Source organism: Rhinopithecus roxellana, chromosome 11, assembly GCF_007565055.1.
Source record: "Rhinopithecus roxellana isolate Shanxi Qingling chromosome 11, ASM756505v1, whole genome shotgun sequence".
NCBI lineage: Eukaryota > Metazoa > Chordata > Mammalia > Primates > Cercopithecidae > Rhinopithecus > Rhinopithecus roxellana.
Window position 1 is genome coordinate 86,994,245 of NC_044559.1, and position 20,102 is coordinate 87,014,346.

The following is a 20,102-nucleotide window of genomic DNA, read 5'->3' on the forward strand; positions in this document are numbered from 1 at the left end:
GTAAAATAAAATTTAATGCACTTTAAAAAGTGAGGCTATATCTCATTAGGAACTGATTTAAGGAAATGTGTGGGGCCTTTAATAGCTTCCAGTGAATTGTTTTTAATAGTAGGCAGAGGATAGAACTCATAAGAGTAATTTGCTGTTGATCTCTGGGGGATCTCAGTGAGGTGGGAAGTCAGCAGGGTGCAGACTGACCTGGGAAGAAATGAGGTGACACCAGCTCCTGGGACTGCGGCACAGTCAACTGAAGCATTAAATACTCCTGAAAATGAATGAAGCAAAAATTACACTGACTTCTGATTCTTGTTCCTTGCCCACAGGACACTTGCTTTTGCCAAGCCACCACAAAAATCTCCCTCCTGCTCCCGTTGCCCTTAATTCTGAAAGTCTTGTCTTCCAATCTCATCTTCAATGCCCAGTTCTACCTGCCTACAGTTTATGAACTCCCAAACTTTAGCATTTATGGAAAGTAATGAAGGAAATATACAGTTTTATCACTTCATTTTCAATGTACCCACATAAATGGTGCTTTAAAATTCAAAAACAATTATGAAAACATCAAGTTTATCATTCCATCTCAAAGAATGTATCAAATCCTTAAAGTTACGAACAGGCCCTTCCTAATCTTTTTGTCTCTCTCCGTTCTAGCTGAATAACTTAATGACTCCACCTCATAGAGCGTGGTATTTCACAAATTGTGTGATATAGCTGCAAGCCACCGAGACTAGGTAACGCACAAGAAGAATGCTTCACGAAGAAATCCATCCTCTGAACAAATGTTCCTAAGTGTCTACCACATACCACACGTTGTTCTAAAGTGGGGATAAAATGGAGAAACTCCCTGTTTTGATGGAACTTAGGTTCACATGGAGGAAACAGATAATAAACAAGTTAATAAGTAAATAACTTAATTTCAGAGGGTGATATAGAAAGAAAGGTAACATTGAAAGCACCTGAGTATTATATGAGAGCTATGCGTGGCACATGGAAGCATGCACTTGTAGTCCTACCTACTTGGGAGGCTGAGGTGGGAGGAACACTTGAGCCCAGGAGTTCAAGGCCGCAGGGAGCTATGATTGTGCCACTGCACTCCAGCCTGGGAAACAGAGCAAGACACTATCTCTGAAAAAGTTTAAACAATTAAAAAGAGCTGTGGATGTGTTATGATAGTTTCAAACTCATCTTCCCTAGACCATCTGGGTTTCTCTTGCATTTCCATCATGTGATCATATGAATCACCATATTGGTGTCACCTTCCAGGAAGGAAGGCTGATCCACGCCACTGTGGTCTTTATTAAGCTTGTGCGATTTACTTCTTAGGATTCCCTGGAGTCAAAACCACTAGGAAAGGAAGATCCCCAAGTGCACCAAAGGTCATATTCATGTTTGGATGCCTGGATAATGGTCGAGTTACATAGTTTATCTGACCTGGTATTTTGAGCAGGAAGAAAGGGAGTTGCTTGTGCCTTTGCCGCCTCTAAAAACAGCAAGAATAAACTTGGTCCGTTTTCCACATAACTGTTAAATGCCTAACTGATGAATATTCACCTGTGGCCTTCTTAAGATTTCCCACCTGCCTGAAAGTGGTGCTTGGCAAAACATTAGACCAAAAATGGCCGCTCCATTGTGAACATGTTGTCTGCTAAGTTGTAAGATTTCACAAACCAAAGATAATTTTTGTTTGTTTGTTTTTTATCAACTACGCTATCCATGATAGTTTATTTTAATGGGAAACCCTTACCTTTCTTCTTACCTTTCTTCTTCTTACCTTTCTTCTTCTGGTCTTCAATGGACCTTTCTTTACCTACACAGACATAGTCCTCTGAAGCCAGTTCTCGGTGTCTGCTTTCATTTACAGCAGAAAGCCATGATTACTCTTTAGAACAATACCTCTTAAATTTATCTAGTATCTACTTTCAAGTGGCTTCTTGGAATTCCAAGTACTTTATGGTTTATTATTTATACATTTCTATTGATAACTATGACACTTTCTCATGATAAGGGGCTTTACAATTAGTCTTGCTCATTAATCATTCCTGTGCCCTGCTCATCCTGGCAAAGAGGTCCATTTTGAAAATGAGCAAAGAGTCTTTGTGGGAGGAATTTCCATTTGGAATTTAGGGCCCTTGGATTTGTCACTGGGATGGCCACCTCCTGCTTCCACAGTGTGACTGACAGGTCATTTTTGAGTTGCTCAAGTGAAAGCAACTCATGTGAACAAGTTCCCAAGATACTATCAAACCCTTTCTTTAGCAATGCTACTGGGGTCTTACTTTAAACCCACTGTCAGTTTTATGTTTCAGGCAGTGAATTGTGATACTTGGGTCTTTTATGCTTTGGAAGTTTTTTTCTCCCGCAAGGCAGAGCGGGGAACTGGGGTCTGGAAGGATTGCACCATATTCCATCAGTTTCTGGCTTCTGTCCCCAGTACTGATCTGGGCTCCCCCACTATTTGCAGATGTCACTGCTTTGCCTCTATTGCACCCATAGAGAAAGACTCTTCTTCTGAAGTTGATAAATTGGGGTCAGAGGAGCTTTGTGTCTTCAGTGTGACATCAGCAGAATAGAAGAATGTTCATCCATTTGCATGTGTATTTGTCAACTTCACTGAGCTCCTACTATGTATCACACACTTGGTACACTGAAAATCCATTTCTTTTAGACCTTGATCATTGCTTCATATTTACTTAACAAATTTTCTATGTATTCTTTCCATCTTCCAGAGCAATATGGGATGTTTCTTAATTAAACTTGGCAGTTCTCAGTATCTGAAACTAGCAGCTAAATAGATTTAATGTCCTCGGTGCCTCCACATTCCTGGATTGTTCTTTTAGGATTTGAGAGGCAGGCTAGATTTGTGTGCTGTCCCATTCTTATCAAAGAGGGAATCTGTTCTGTCAGGCTCTAGCATATTTCATATTAACACTTCCATTGAAATGATACTTTCTATTACTTTTGCAATGTAAATGCCAAAATGCAAAAACAAGGCACAGAAAGCAGAAAAAACTGAGAGTCATTAAATTGTGTCTGGAAATTTAGTTCTTTCTTCTGGAAATTACCTATAACAGAAATAAATGCACCTATAATTTCACCTTTTAAAATTTTTTAGAAAGCTCAAATCTGGAAGGGCCAAGAAGCTGGCTGATTCTTAGCTCACTGCCAATATTCTCACATTGCAGTACTTTTCTAGTTTTTTTCTTCATCAAGTTTGCATTATTAGCTACAAATGTAATTTCTATAACAAAAACATCTTTTTGGATATAGAGGGCATGAGAACAATCTAAGATTTTCTTATTGTTGTTCTTTGTTAATTACTGCTTTTTTTTTTTTTTTTTTTTGGAAAAAAAATTCCCTACCAGCCAAATATAGTAATAATCAGGATTGTTAAAAATTGGCTCCTACTGCAGATGATCTCAAAAAATATGAATAATTTGCCCCCAAAAGTTGTTCGTCTGTCTAGGCTTAACTCAGCCTTCATTTGGAGTAAAGTTTGAAAGGAATTGCTTTGATACTAGTATCCAAGTCAGAACCTCTTACGCAATTTTTCATTAACTTACTATCTATCTGTATTAGTCCATTTTCACACTGCTGATACAGACATACCCAAGACTGGGGAATTTATAAAGAAAAAGAGGTTTAATGGACTCACAGTTCCACATGGATGAGCAGGACTCACAATCATGGCAGAAGGCAAAAGTCACATCTTACATGGCAACAGGCAAGAGAGAAAATGAGAGCCAAGTGAAAGAGGAACTCCCTTATAAAACCAACAGATCCCATAAGACTTATTCACTACCACGAGAACTGTATGGAGGAAACCGCCCGCATGATTCAGCTATCTCCCACCGGGTCCCTCCTACAACACGTGGGAATTTTGGGAGCTACAATTCAAGATGAAATTTGGGTGAGGACACAAAGCCAAACCATATCACTATCCTCTAAGGTTATTACTATCACATTAGGAAAGTGTAAGATTCATTACACTAAGCACTCCTTAAAAACTCTGCTTTGCTGGGGTGCATATTTGGATCTCTGTGCACAGTGGGGGCACTGAGTTGCGTGTGGTGCTCTAGAAAGGCGCAGACCCAGCAGTTGGTAGAATGAGCTCCTAAGCTCTGTCATTATTGCATCTTCTCTGGGTAAGTCACTCCAGTCACTTCCTACACTTGAATTTCTGCAACTAAGAGGGTTAAGGAACCAGCTCTGCCTGCCTACCATGTTGTCGTGGGGATTAAATGAACTGCTAAATGTGAAAAGGTCTTGAAATGTAAGACACAATAGCATGAAAGGAATATCTCAGTGTAGTCATCTATGCTGACCAGTGCCTGAATTAGAATACAAAATATCAAGGTTATTTTTTTTCACATATTTGTTAAAGAATAAGTATGCATATGTAACAAACCTGCACGTTATGCACATGTACCCTAGAACTTAAAGTATAATAAAAAAAAAAAAAAGAAATGGCATTTAAAAATTTTTTGAAAATAAAATAGTTCTCTCCTCACATTCCCAGTGGTTAAAAATAAATTCATTCCTTTATTTAACAAATATGTATTAATTACCAGATAAGGGAAAAATATTCTATTGGGTGCGTTACGAAGTGCAAAGATTAATTTAATGTGGAGTTGGGGAGGCCAAAGATACATACACTATGTACATGGTATAAACCACATCCTTTCTTCCTATGTACTCATCTTTATAACCCAGGTTTAGCACATGGTGGATGTAAAGCCCTCAATCTGTCATCTTAGTGGCATTTAGACAGGTACTCAACTCTACCTCAATAGCGTTCTCATTATTTACATCCGTAGACTAAAAACGAAGTGGAGAGAGTACAAAATATTGAATGGCTTGGTCCAGTTCCAGTCCTTACTACCATGGATCCACAATTTATTTCACTGTAGGAACAGCCCCATATATTACAACATGGGCTTCCAATGCTAAGAATTTACCTTTGGATAAACAACTGCATTACTGTTGTGTGTTAGTGCTTGCCTCATAGTTTAGCCCTGATTAGAAACTGTATGGAAATATGCAGAAAAGGGCTTCATGTCTGAGCAGTATGTTTTTATTTTTCTCTAATGGACAAAACCCGTGGCTGGTATCAGTCTGGTTATCCCACTTTTATTAATATTTGGACACCCAGTTTCACTACAGGCTCTTCACATGGTTTAAAATAAATTAGCATTTGTTGCCCCCATTTAACCGCTGGAGTAAAGAGAGTCACAGAGGGGTGAAGAGACTTCTGCCCCAGCGACGAGCACAAGTCACAAGGCAAATGGGCTCAAACTCTTTCTCCCTAAGATCTCTCTGGTTCCAGGCTCATTTACATGATGCTTTTCTTACTTCAAAAGAACATCTTAGATTTTATATGATATCATTTGCTGGCAAGGTTGTTCATTTTTATATATTCACTGTAACTTTCATATGTTAGAATGAAGCAAGAATATGTACAAAAAAAATGGGGTTGTTTTAGGGACAAGGCTCTCATTTCATGATCTGATTTTTGTCAAGTGACTCATCACGCCTTCTTGTTGCCCTCTAGAAATAGGGATGGTGAGTGCTATCCTTCGCTTACTTGCCATAGTCCAGCCGATACATCATGCAAGATTGCTGTGCAGTGGAGACTTAAAAGCCTTCGTCTCCCCCTGCCCAGAGAACATGTTCATTTTTCTAGCTGTGGATCAAGACCAAGTTCAGAGGTCAGAGACCTAGCAAGAAATTGGAGTGTGTTCCAGATCTTCAAATAGGTGGGGAACAGAGTCCACCATTACTTTCCTCCTCTATTATTCTCCCCACTGATGCTTGGAGTCCAGATTATACTGAGGTGCATGTTGGTACTGATGGAGAATGGGAGTGGGACCAGGATTCAGTGACCCACGTCTGTTTGAGGCTGTTCTATGCTGTTCCATCCAAGCTGAGCGCATTCTTGGCTTCAGGTCAGCACACACCTCCTGGAACAGTGCCTTAGCTTGCACTTTTGATGACGGATTGCTCAGTCCTTAGCATCTCTTCTTTCCTGTGTGTGTGTGTATGTGTTTAACTTGTTATTTTACTTGGCTAATCTGCATAGAATTTTTCTAATTCCAGTAAACAGAAGTACAATGTGTATTTCCCTGCTTAACTGTACATGCGAAGCCCGGTAGGGAAGCAGATTTTTCTTATTTTAGAAAAGAGCAACTCATTGGTCTTTTGCAGATGATGCTCCTGTGTTGATGAAGACTCCAGTGCCACCAAACAATCTTTGCATTGCCTGCCTCCTTTAGATACCCTCCTCCAGGTGAATGACGCTCTGATTTATGAGAACGCTGGTGTGCACGGAGTTAAAATATTTCCAGATCCTCGATCTCTATCCTATGCATCTATGACCCAGGGTGGGGCTAAGGGTCTTAACCTTGTCACTCTTCCTGAGGACAAGACAAGAGGAGCAGATGAATCCAACTGTGAATGCAGTATCCCAGGAAAGAGAGGCAGAAATCCTTTTTAGCACACTGACCCGTCCCAATCGGTGGTTAGTCATCTGCGATGCTTGCTTGTAGTTTTGATAGCAAAAGGCAACTGGGAAATTGATTTTGCTATTAAATGTATAAGAAAAAGGTAAATGAGTTCCTTGGTTTTTTTGTTTTTGTTTTTGTTTTTTTTTCCAGTTTTTAAAGATGGTAACTAGGAGAACTAACACCAGCCAGGCTTGAGTGAATGCAGACAAGACCCCTATAGGCAGCACAGTGTATTAGTGTAATAATATGCATAGACAACATAACTTGTCAGAGAGGATTATTTCTACTTAGTGAATCGGCAGGAGCCCCTTTGCTCTACTATTCAGCATTTGACTAGGGAAGAGAGTGGGAAGAGAGAGAGAGAGAGAGGGAGAGAGAGAGAGAGAGAGAGAGGGAGGAGAGGGCGCGTTAGTGAGCAGCGACTGTGGCATTGATGTTTGAGCGTACTTCTGAACTGGCTTTTGTTGAGACTATCAGTATAGAAGCATGCGCTGTCCCAAATCCGCTGTTACTATGAGAAATGAAGAGCTGCTTTTAAGGTATGTTGTTGTGTCCTTTGTTTTTAATGCACGCTTTTCTAGTTTCTAGAGCTGGCTGAGACAATAATTATGCTCTGAATCAAGTAGCTTCCTTACCTTAGAAGAGAAGGGGGGGAAAAGAATCTAAAGAGAGAGAGGGAGATGAAATCGAGACCCAGAGATTGGGAGAAAGAGAGAGCCAGCGAGAGAAAGGCGGAGGACTGCCGTGAGTTCTATTTGTACTAGTTACCTTTTGAAAGCATATCATGTATTTGCTCACTGCTATTTGTGAGTGGCCAGTGGATAATTTTAAGGGCTCTGAATCTGGCTCTTGGTTCATCTTTTCCTTTGCAATGTCTAAGCCTCTTTCATTTTTATGCACTCTGCATGGAATAATCACCGAAAAAGGAGCTGAGGAGACTCCATATTAGACTTGTGTTCCAAATACCGCTCTAATCTGGACTTAGCCTACCTAAATAGTCCTCCTGTGTTACCAGGTTTGGATCACTTTATCCTGTTTGCCAAAATGTGTACCCGTTTGGAGACCTCTTTCATGCATGGCGTCCTGGGTCCCCATGTATTGAAAGCAAGTATTTGTTTCCTGCCTCTGTGTTGGGGGTTCTCTCACATACCAGGAAGGAGGCACCACTGACCTTTTGGGAAGCAGAGGGAGAATTATGATAGAATTGGCGTCCTGCTTTGAAAAATGTAGTCTTTTGTTTATTTGCTAGCAGACATTGTAGCACTGAATACATCTTTGGGTCTGACAATGGGACCGGTTGAACAATGGAGCTGTCAAACTAGCTTAATGCATGTCTGGGGCTTTATTTTTTTCTTTTTCAACACCCTTTTTATCTCCTATAATCTTGTTTGTATAGACTATCAGAATGAAGAGCTTTTGCAACTGCTTGTTTGTGGTTTTGTGCTTTTAAAAAATTTAGTATCTACCGTTCATAGAGCTTTTTGCATTCTGCCGCTATGTTGGTTGGATTAAGTTAGAGATTTATTGCTTACCTCTCTGTTAACTACTGAAAGAAAACTTATTGATTGAGAATGCTTGTAATACCATTATCAGTCTGGCAAATGCCTTGTGATCAGACCTGCCTCTATGGTATTTAAAGCTTGGGGATTTTTAATTTGCTCATTTGGTGAACTTATGAAACATAGCATGAAAAAGAGTGAAGAGGAATATTTTTGATGTTTACGTAAATTACAATTTTTAGTCTCTGCTTCTCCCTTTGGCATCTATGTACATAAACAATTTAGACATTCAAGGACAAGTGAGAACTTTTGCCCTTACAATTTTGGTCACAAACTATTATTACATGGCCTATTAAGTTGTGAAGTTCAAGGTCTCTGTGGAATATATTGATTTTTGATTTACGCTTATGTCCTCATAAAATGCCTTTTTATGCAGGGCAAACATTTCTCACATCTTCAAATATCTTTCATTTTACCAGATAAGCATTGGTTTCTAAGGTAAGAACAGTGAAGCTTTCGACAGAGAAAATGGAAAAATCTGTTTCAAACTTCTCAAATAATGAAACCATTTATATTGCCACATAAGAAATAAAAGAATTGACCCTACAGTAGTGAATTATAATTGACTTACATGAAAATCATTTTACTAAGGTTGACTTCTATGAAGAATATATCTTATCTAACATTCTAATGTGTTGCTTAATTAGTTGTTTGTGCCACAGCAATATATCAGAATATATTAGTACATTTATGGAGAGAGTTTAAGGACCTCATTTTAAAAAACAGAGGGGAAATCATTTTAAAGGGTAATTTTTTAAACCTTAGTTGTAAATATTCCCTATTGGATTATATTTTGGTTTAAATTAGTGATGTTCTCAGTAAATAAGAAACAAGATGTATTACTTAGGAAAACAGTTATGAAACATGAGCTATTTTTTAGAATTTGGACATGAATTTCAATCTTTTCAATTGAAGTTGAAATGTTTTAAAAAATTTTAATACAGAATTATTAAAATAAATGTTACCGGATAAATAGAATTGCCTTCTGAAGTAGAGATTTTTCTATGGACAATATTTTCAGAGTAGGGACACTCAAAATGTATGTGCAGCATAATAATATTTTTTAAGTTATCGGTTGTGAATAGAGTAGATTTTAAATGCATGCTTGTGATGTTGTCTTACTTGCAATGAGATTCGAACTGCTCATTCCATCAAGTATACCAATAACTGTTTTCAAGATAAGCTCATAAAAGGTAATTGGTGAAGCTTTATATCTGAAGCTGGCACACTGTTTATGGCACACTCAGATTCTGCTTCCATGGGAAATGTTTAATCCAAAACAAAGGTTGCAAGTCAATTTTGTGTGGGTTGGGAAGCAAGTAGCCTTCTGTGCTCCCTAGCTGCTTGTCTGTGGCCTGCTTAAAGAAACGACTTGGAAACCCCCACGTTGAATTTTTGACTAAATTACCAATTATTTGTCTGTGATCTAGTCACTGTAATTCCTGGGTAGTCACAGTTAGGTCCAGGAATGAGGGAACTTTCTTCTCACTTTGTTTGCTTTTCCGGTGGCTGGATTATTACCAGCTCCCAGAATTTGGAGGCTGCCCCCATTCCAGCATCCGACATATGTATGTCTTTTCCTTTCACCTGATGGGGATGGTGTGAGGTTGCCCGAAGCTGGCAAACTTGTCTACATCTATTTCCACAACAGGAAAGGGATACGTAATCTGTATCCTTCCATAAGCCTCTACATGTAATAATTCCCAAGGTAGTGACTTCAACAAATGTTGAAGGAAAATTTAATTCTAAGCCCAGACATGCAGAAAAATGAATAGCAAAAGATTCGAACTGGGAAAATGACTTCTTTCCATAGAAAGTAAATATTGCACCCTAAGCCCTTCTGCATGAGCTTTGGGAATATTCATATAGATGTGTACTGAGATCTCTAACCCCTGTGTATGAATATTCCTTGATTTGTTAAAATGAAACCAGACAGTTTTGCTTTTTTAAAAATAAGAGGGTATACAGTTGCAAAAATCTCCTTTTGGGGTTGAAAAACAAATGCGAGCATTTGATTAATATTCATATCTAGAACTTTGTAGCAAATGCAGATTGTGCTAGAAGACTGAGGAAGTCATTCAAAGAGTGAATCAATACTAATTATTGTAATCAGGGGGGTTAATTAGGTGAAAACGTGGCTGAAAAAAGTTCATTGAGCACAGCCATGGAAACACGCAGATTGATGGAAAGAAAGTAAAATGCACAAGGAAGAGTGCTATGTGGTGATGATCATTCTGTATTTAAGGTGTCAGAATTCATAGACGAAAAGCATACCTTGATTTTGTCATCATGGTAGTGAGTAATTAGTGGGTATTAGAAATATCCCACTTAGATTTCTTTGTATAGAGATTTCTGTAACAGTCGTTAACAGAATGCAGTTTGTTTTGTGGCATCATCTTCTTCATGGAATTGATCTGTACTTCCTGGAACAGTAAGGATCACAAGTCCATTCAGTGGCAATAATGCCTTTTTGGGTCACCTTTATTAGCCCTCACTGAATTTCTTTGCATATTTTGATAATTCCTGGGGAATCTGGGGTGGGGAGAATTCCTGATTCATAAAACTATTGATTGCTTCTGTAATTGTTACTCGATATAGGAGTCTTTTTCTGAACTAACAGTGACTTTTGTTTGGTAGGAAAGACGAGGCAATGGTTTGGAGAGGATTAAAATTTGTGGCATTTGACTTGGCTGACATTGGAAAGAGAGTGTCCAAGGAGGGACAGGATGCGTGAGGTTTTAATGGTGTAGCCCATTCAGAATTGAAATGAAGTGTCCTAGAGCTGAAGCACCTTTCTGATTAAATGGCACCAATTCATAGAGATCGGACTAAGATGGAAGTTGTGTGTGTGTGTGTGTGTGTGTGTGTGTGTGTGTGTGTGTGTGTGTGTGTATGTGTCGGAACCTCCATTCAACTCAGAGATGTTGCTGGTTAACCCTGATTTTCGATGAGGTACACTTTGTTCCCAAACACACCATTCTGCTTCATGGAATGTCGTCAGCAATTATCATGTACAGGTGTGTTTATCTCCACCCCACCCCCACCCCCCCGCCCGCACACACACACAGCTTTCTTCTGTGTGACCGATCAGGCACATTTTCTTGTATGTCAAGACCATCAAAGTTAATAGGAAACGGCATCTGTGGAGAGAGGGTGACACCAGCCCTCAGTGACATGTATTACGAGGGCAGATTGAACTCCTGCTACTTTAGCCCATTCCAGGTTGATCCGCCCATGATTGGCTGTTCAGGATCGTGATGCATCACTAGAGTTTAGGGAGCAGGATTGGCAGCATGTCCTCAGAAAAAGATAAAAACTAGAGTTTCCCTGCAAGACTATTTAGTTCCACAAAGTTGGTTGTCATGGAAAGGAAGAGCTTGAGGTTTCAAGTTATGATGCTGATACACCTTCGATATGCATGGCTGTTTTCATCCCCTTCTTCAGAAGGCCTGCAGCTGCAATCAGTAGAAAACTCGGTGTTGAAGCTTACTGGCAGCATCACGGGCTTCTAGCAGGTCTATGAACTGACTAGCTTGGGCACAGTTGTGCCTTTATGTGGAAATTGATGAGTTGCTTTTCATCCTTCCGGTAGGGCTGTCCATCTCAGTTCCACCAGGACAACAGGCCCTGCAATGTTGCTCATGCCTTGCTTTGTGAACAACCTGGGCTGAGAGTCCAGCTCTCCTCTGGGCTCGATGAGAAGGCTGACCTGCTCATTCGGAGATGCCTTTAAGGTATCATGTCTGTAAATGAAAACTCATGTTGACCTTGTTTTTGAAAACCGATTTGATAAAAAGGAATGGAGACCTCATTCCAAGCCTCAGGATGTTTGGTGCCTGCTCTCCAGAAACGATAACCTCCCTCTTCCCTCTGGGTCTGGCTACAGGCCTTAGAAGTATCAGTGAAAACCTCAGTGCTAAAAGAACAATCGAATCAGGATTGGCTTTCTCTCTTCCTTTCCAACTGCCCATTGTAGGTTTTAACAAAGATAGGGGTGGGGGTGTTATAATAGAAATAAGGAGTAAAAATGAAATTTATTAACAATCTACTGTATACCTGGCACTACACTAACTGGTTACTTTTATCTTGTACAATTTAATCCTCAGATATACAAGAGTTAATGGTAGTTGTTATTCCCATTTCAAAGATGGAAAAACTGAGCCCAAGAGAGAGAGGTAAAGGAACAGACCCATAGACACAGTGGGAGGAACTGTGACTCTGTATTCAGCCAAACACCTCACATGAGCCACCTTGACAGTATAACTATTTAATAGTTGACATGTTAAAGACATTTCTTTCTCTGGTGCTGTGGTTCCACTGTAGACGTTGATTTGTGTCTCCTGGCTTTAACTAGTGGGGAAGTTGTACAATTCAGCCAGGAACCGTCACGTAGGATCTGAGGTCAAATCCCTGGTCACTGTTTATAGTTTCAGCTGCTCAGCCCTTCCTAAATTACAGCTCTTTTAAACTTACCTTCCAGTGCCAATTTTGGGAATGGCATAGGACTGAAGAAATGGAGCATGGTGCTAATGCAGAAAGCATCTAGCAAGTAAGGAAGGAAACATTTTTGAAAGTAGCAATGTAGATTCTAACAACTGTCTCTTCTATACCCTCATTTGTTCACCTTACAGTTGAGGAGGTCTTTGAATTAAAGCATCCCATGCCTCACTTCTCTTAGGCTTGAATCTGTATAACGGGAACAGATATTGGAAGGAACAATAGACAATTTTAAAGCATTATGAAATTTAAAAGTGAATTTTTATGCTTCTAGGGGACCAAAACAGGTCACACTGCAATGAAAACCAATCAAGCAATAAACATACATTGTGCTCAATGAAAGACATCATCTGGGGCCTCAAGCAGCTCACAACACTCACAGAAGAAAGCGTAGACAGTGGATGAGGAGGGATCAAGTGGCGCAACGCAGAGACAGGGGAGTTGAGTTGGGCCCTGAAAGATGGGCAGATGGAGGTGGGTGAGGGGGAGAGGGAAGATGTCGTTAGGACACCCTGAATTCCTTTTTACTATTAAAGACAGCAAAATACAATCCTTAGCTTCATCCCCTTTCTTCCTCAGACCCTAAAGTCATTTACATCTCTCCTCTTCTCTTACCTGCCCTATTCCTATGAAACAGGGCAAATACGTAGCTATTTACATATTTGTATACAAATATGTAAATTCATATAAAGAGGAAATTGAGAGGTGAAGTGATTAGGTCACATGACACTTTGTATTCAGCGATAGTGGTAGGACAAGATAGAACATACTCCACTCAGCTTGACTAGATAGCCATACCACTTTTTCCTGAAGGTTTTGGGTAGTTCTTTTAAGAGAAAGAAAAAAAAATTCCCCTAATGGACTTCATGGGAATTAGCATCAAAAGCAAAGTTAAATAGAAAGTCATTTGGGATTTTCAAAAACCTCTATCCTTGGCTAAAAATGGCTGGAGATTTGAACCATATTATGGGAAAAAAAATAAATTTCCTGTGCTCAAAACCTTAATGTATTTTCAACCTACATGTCACTTTAATAGCTTGGTTATATAATTGCTGTAGTGATAATTAGGTTAACACATTGTACTTCTTATCTGAGGATCACGGTAGGCTTTGATTTTTCAGCCATTCATCTCTATTAGGAAGTACGGAATGACCACACTTAAGAGAAAGGTCTAGCTGATGAATCGGAAAATTAAATGACTCATTCCCGGTGTCAGTCAACTCTTTGACAGAATGAAATGCTGAATCCAACAGGTCTGGTTCTTAAGCCTCACAATGTCTTCACTCAGTCTGAAAGTAACACTTGCCCCGAAGATTCTGATCTGCATGTACTGGATCAGATATCTTCTCATCCCAGTGACCATGAGCTCTTAGGGAGGGATCAGTTACCATAGTGAGTCAAGTAGATTCATGTGCTTCATTTTAACAGAAACCAAAGCTTTGGCTCTCTTAATCCTCACTCTTTTTTCAAGATGTATTTGTTCAGAAAAAGGACAGACATTCAGGCACATGGGGCTGTCATGCCCAGAGAGATTCCCTCTGAAGTAGAGAATTTGATTCCTGCCAAGATCCGTCTCAGACAACCCCACCCTCAAGCTTACCACGTCCATTTCTCTTCCTTTCACCCCACCTGTTGCTGCCTTCTCTGGGACCGAATGTTACGCCCGCAACTGTGTCCTCCCAGCTGTTGCTGTTCAGCTGTTGTAGTTTGTCAAGCGGTAATTTCTCCTTTTTCTAAAATTTAACACCATTTGACAGTAAGATAAGAACTTCTGGCCAATTGGGGAAAACATGTTGTCGGGGTGGGGGTGGTGAGGGGCAGACTGGGAAGGAATGAAAACCTCATTCTGATAAGTGTAAATTTTGTTCCTACCGCCAGGCTGGCACCAGATAAGGGCACTCGGTATAGTTTGACAAATCTCGGCATCTTCAAGAGGGCACTGGGACATTTCTTCAAAGGATTTTTTTTTCTCTCTCTCTGAGTGCCTGCCATGTGCAAATCACAGTGCTAGACAAGGAAGCCTTTTTCTTCTGCCCACCCCTTCCCCAGACGTCTCCTTCCCAATTTTCACATCCTATTGACTCCCTTCACAGTGGACAGTCTTCCATCCTCCCCCCTCCTCTTCCTGGTAATGTCTGGAAAGGAATCCCAGTGCTCACTGCGAAGACAGCTGTTCCTAGTTCAGAAATCAACCTTGGTCAAGGCAAGTCAAATGTGATTTCTCTGGCAGACGAGCTACCCAAGGCTCCTCTCTTCACTTTGGTAGCCACCTACCTTCTCAGACACGCAGCTGGAGAGGAAGTTTCTGCCATTGTCTGGCTCCCATTTGAGAGAGAGGAGGAAAAAAGGGAGAAAGAGAAAGCTAAGAAAGAAAGAAAGAAAAAGGCCTGCAAGCTTGGTACAATGGAGAAAGGAGAAAAAGGAAAGGGCAAGTTAGAGAGGGAAGTGATGAGATGGTTGGGCTCTGGGTGCGAGAGATCCACAGTGCTAACATTTCATTCCCTTGGATTGGAAGCTGCAGAACACGCTAGCGGGGTCCCTCCTTTGCGAGTGAGAAGGTATGTATCCAAGGAACCGTCTTCAGCTTGAAGGCCCCTTCACAAGGGAGATAAATTCACCATGATGTATTTTGGCTCTATGAAAAACAGCCTCAGAAAAACACAAGATTGCAAAAAATAAAAATAAATAGAAACCAGTAGAAGCTATTCTCAAGCAACGGTGACTACTTACTATTCCCTGAAAAAATGTAAAATGAGCTTAAGAACGATTTCATCTTTATTGGCATTTACTTTTACTTAAATCACCTTAGAAATGTGATAATGTCACCGTTCCAGAAGTTATCAAGATAGAGCGAAAATAAGTGATCATTTAAAACTTATAATTGGCGATATAAATATTTATTGTTTAAGTGATATCATTATGGAACCAAGAAGAGATAGGCTTACAATATATCACTTAAGGATATGTTTGGGGTTTTTGTTAACACATTAAAAAAATGTTTATTTTTGCAAGTTGCTAATGAAACTGCAGTAAGCCAAGAACAAACACATGGTCGCAAAGTCAGATACTCTCTCAGGTACTTAAAATTCATGTGGATTTCAAATGTATTGCCTGGCAATGGTAGGATATCCCCTCACAGGGCCTGTATTGCTTGCTCCAAATGGCTGTGAGCACACTGGACTTGTTTTTTGTTTCTTTGCTGTTGCTGTTAACTAAAACAGCTATGCTAATAAAATTTGAATTTGCAAATGTGATAGAGGAAAGATGTTTTGCATCCTGGTTTGTCATGACGAGCCAGAAATGAGAAGGAAAAAGAAATCCTGCAGTAAAGGTGGCTTTTTGAGTTAACTGAACAATGCTAGTACATCTTTGTTCTGTAGTTGCAGGGCTGATAGCTACTGTCTTTTAAGTGATGCTACCATGGGAAGCTCTGTATAGGAATAATAAAAAATGGAAATGTCACAAGATATACAGGGTTGTCTGCAGGAGCAGAAAATTAACTGTTGGGTTATAAACATGGGTCACGATATATCGAGTACCAGTCCCTAAATTATAGTAGCAACTTTGTACAAAAATGTTGAAAGATGTCTAGTCAGGGGACTGTATTCTGGTTCATTGATTGAGTGAGGTGGCAGAAAAAGGGTTTGTATTCCAATTCAAGCAGTTTGTACTCTGTGTACAAATGCATTTATTAGCACTGTTTCTATTGAGTGTTGTTTTTTTTCTTTAATGCCAGTGATAATTCAGTGTTCAGACAATGACCTGTGGACAAAACTCTGTATGAGATGAGGTTCCAAGAGGGAAGTGGAGCTGAAACGGCACAGTGCTTTCCCTTGCCTGGGAAGGCCTCATATAAAATGAGGTCATTCAGAAACTTTCCCTTGAAGTGCTTCCAATTCTTGAATTGCCTTTTGTTTGGGAAATGAATAGCAAGTTGATTAAAAAAAGGAGACAATTAGGGAAGGTAGGGGGATGGGGCGAGAGAAGAGCTCAAGGTTTTTCTACAATGCAGTTAAAACTATGAGGAAACTTCATTGTTCAGGACAGCCTGGTCCCCAGTGATGGCAACACAGGGTAGTGTCACCAACCGGTTCACATCCACAGGTGGGGCCAGCTGATGGCGTCGTCCCCTCCACTGCTGTCGATAAGATCCTTGGCTATAAAATAGCTTCATTGAACCTGAGCGTTCAACAGCGACCCCATAGAGCTGTCTGCCAAATAACTCCACCTGCCAAAACATGATACCTGATGGCTCGTTACTGCATGAAAATTAAAAAAGGGGCCCTGTTGAGTTGTTTTTAGATTTTTTTTTTCTTCCTACCAAAGCAGTGAAATGAGAAATTGAAGCTTTTCATCGGGTAGTATTTGGTTGGGTGTTCTTGTTTTGTTTTCTCAAGAGCTTTTGAAATTTGTATTTTTACAAATGGCTTTTGTGTATGTGCTGTGATCATGGAAACCGACTCGATATTAGAAATGAAAGCTACAAATGGAAGACTGTTGTAAATAACCTATGATGGGGGGTGATGTGTGTGAGTATTTTATTTCCCTCTGTTACCTACCTCAAGTGCCTATGCAATCACTACATTATTTATGTATTTGTCAGCCGAAGTATTTAAACTCAGATACACCCCATAAGCTCTCCTCGGTTCACATCACCGTATCCCATGTAGAGTGAGTTTTCTTTTATATTTGACCCTGGTTTTGCTTATATCTTTAAACTGCAAAAGCAAATGTGCTTTGAAAACTATGTTACACAGTAGTTAAATAAGGCAGTAACCTATGCACTTGGAATTCTCTCTCTATGACCTACTTACATACTACTTCACCCTCCTCATAGTATGATTAAAAGCTGCTTTGAATCTACTATTGCTCAGGGAATTTGAGGCTAGAATTTAACAAACTGCTGAGAAGGTTTAAGTCAGTAAGAGGGCTTCCTTACAGCTTCTTCCAACTAATTCACATGCAATTAAAGAGAAAATAAATATTTCAGAAGCGTACATGTTAATGAAACATGTTCTACCTTATAGAATGTAGATATATATGGAACTTTATGCTATGGCTGATTAGAAAATATTTTTCATTTTGATTAATGCAGTTGTGTGTTGCTTCTGTTTTGGAGGCCAATTCTGCTCCTTAAAATAATATTTATATAGTCAGCTCATTATATATATTTATACATTATTTATGCAAATAACATATGGAAAACCAAGAACTGTCAAGGTTTGTCTTCGTTTATCCAGCTAATTATTAAGATAATTGAAAGACCAACTAAAATCCTGTAATTTCAAAGGCAGAACAGTAGCTGGGGAATAAATGTAGCTTAGTAGTCTGAGGTCAAGTTTGGCCCTTTGGGAGTATAAAAATTCACTCGATTGCAACCATTTCTCAGTTCCTTAGAAGCCTAGACCTGGTTCCTCCAGTAAGGTTGTATTTTAAAAATTAAGGTTAGTTTAGCCCTACATCTAACGATCTTGGAAATCGAAGGTCAAAAGCCAGATATATTGTTCAGCTGAAGAAGGCAACCAAGTCCATTAAGCACATGTGGACTTAATTGACTATCCCAGGTCTGATACTTTATATTGCTCAATGCATCAAACCTGGATTTAAAATTGGTCTGTAAGTATCCATTTGCCTTCATAACCTCTAGTTAGCTGTCATCACACAAGAAACTGGTGAGAAAAAATTAAAATCATATTTTCTCTATGTCATGTCTGATACATTTAACTACTTGTGACTTGGTTGTTTACCCCTCTGGTTTGTGTGATGGTATCCTCAGGCATAATTTGTGAGGAGAAAGCCCAGCTTCCTAGTACAGTTGTGATTTTTAGAAAAACAAAGACTGAAAATTACATATTTCAAACAAAACCATAATGTGTGTGTGCATGCATGTTTGTCTAGGTATATAGCATATAGCTGTATAGACACATACATTGCCCTTAAAGTTGAAGATGTCATTACAAAATCCAGTCATGGTTTCCCTAAGAGGTAAACTAAACTTTTCGTATGCAATTTATGATGTTGATTCAGAATGTGAAATATGCCACGAAGTCTTACATACTTCTGACTCCACTGTGAAAAGTTTGCTACCCAAATAATCAACTAAACAATGAGAACGATCAATTAGAATGTCACCTTAGAAACGAATTAATTTTCCAGAATTTATGCAAATCACTTAGAAAAAAAACAGAAGCTGGCGAGTTTAATTTTTAAGAGTTTGGCCATGTTTCTCAATTCTTGTTAGTAAATCAGTCACAAATCTTAAGTGGGTATTTAAGCTTCATGGCCCTTACATTACAGACCTAACACTCGTGAATTCACTGAGCTGGTTTCTAATTATTGTGTTAAATACTAGGAAATGGCAGATTCATGATTTATCGTTTGTGTAGAAAACGTGATTTATGACTATTTTCAGCCGCTTATACTTCTTAGTGTTTGCAAGATGACAGAAGAGGCAGTGCCATCGTGCAGAGGCAGGTTTGTCTTCCTTAGAGCACTGCGATAAGTCCCTACATGTCACTTGGGTCATATATCTGATCTTTACCTCGCCTAAACCTCCTATACCTTTTCGGTGATCGCCGTTAGCTCCTGCCCGGGCAGGCACACCACACCGAGGAGCATGGAAGCGAACCCTCAGGCTGCTCGCCTCCCGCCGCTGGGCTCTGGGAGCGCGGCTTGAGTCTGGAAGTGGAGCGGGCTTTGGCGCCCGGGTGGCCCTAAACCTACTGCGAGCGGCCACGGCGGCCTCTTGCCAGGGACCCCCGGGCGGGGGAGCAGAGCCAGGCGGGGAGCGGGTTTGCCTTCGGGGGCCCGGGGGACCCTGAGAAGTCTGCCCGTGCCCCGGCGGTGAGCGCGGCGGCGGCGGCCCGCCCTGGGTCCCCGCGGGGCGGGGCCGGGTTCGGGGCCGCGCTCTGGGCCGGCGGGCCCGCAGGGGTTAAGCGGCGGCGGGCGCCCCGCGAGCTCCGCCCCCGCCCGCCGCACCTGGCGCTCGGCAGCCGGCCGCCCCGGCGCTGGATTTCGGAGGGGATTGGCGGAGCGCGAGGAGAGAATGTGACAAGTGCCGGCTCGGCGGCCGCCGGGGGAGGCCGCGCGCACCTGTCCCTGCCCGTCTCGCGCCGCCCGCGGCCGCTCGGACGCGCGCAGAGCCGCCCCCCGCCGCCGCCGCCGCGTGCGCCTGCGAACATGACTTCTGCCTTCAAGCTGGATTTCCTCCCGGACATGATGGTCGAGAGCCGCCTGCTCGTTCCTGACAGAATGTGAGTGGCGCCGCGTCCCGAGGCCGGGCGAGCGGGCGTCCTCCCCTCAGAGTCGGCGGCGCGAAGGGGACGGGCGGCGCCCGCGGCTCCCGGGCGCGACTTGGCCGCTTCGGAGCCGCCGCCTCCCTCGGCCTTCGGAGGCCGGCGCGGGACGCGGGAGGAGGGAGCGGGTGCGGACGAGCAGCGCCGGCGGTGCGGGGCGCGGGGCTTGCCGGAGGGGCGAGCGGGGCGCGGCGTCCCGGGGACCGGGCGGGGTCCGCGAGTCCGAGTGAGGACCAGCGGGCGGGGCGCGG

The 20,102-nt window shown here is 41.4% G+C and overlaps 1 protein-coding gene across 11 annotated transcripts in view; it reads left to right on the forward strand.

Annotated features, from left to right (window-relative positions):
* The window catches only part of CELF2 (CUGBP Elav-like family member 2), a 543,854-nt gene that overhangs the window by 204,898 nt on the left and 318,854 nt on the right, over nt 1–20,102 (forward strand). For 2 of the 11 annotated variants that reach the window (XM_030940452.1, XM_030940456.1), the window contains exon 1: nt 19,524–19,809. The exons of 8 other annotated variants lie outside the window; for them this stretch is intronic. In XM_030940452.1, coding sequence (XP_030796312.1) covers nt 19,736–19,809 — 74 coding nt within the window. In that variant the 5' untranslated portion in view covers nt 19,524–19,735. Of the gene's footprint in view, nt 1–19,523; nt 19,810–20,102 lie in introns of those variants that run through there. One more of the 11 variants, XM_030940453.1, reaches the window with a different exon arrangement.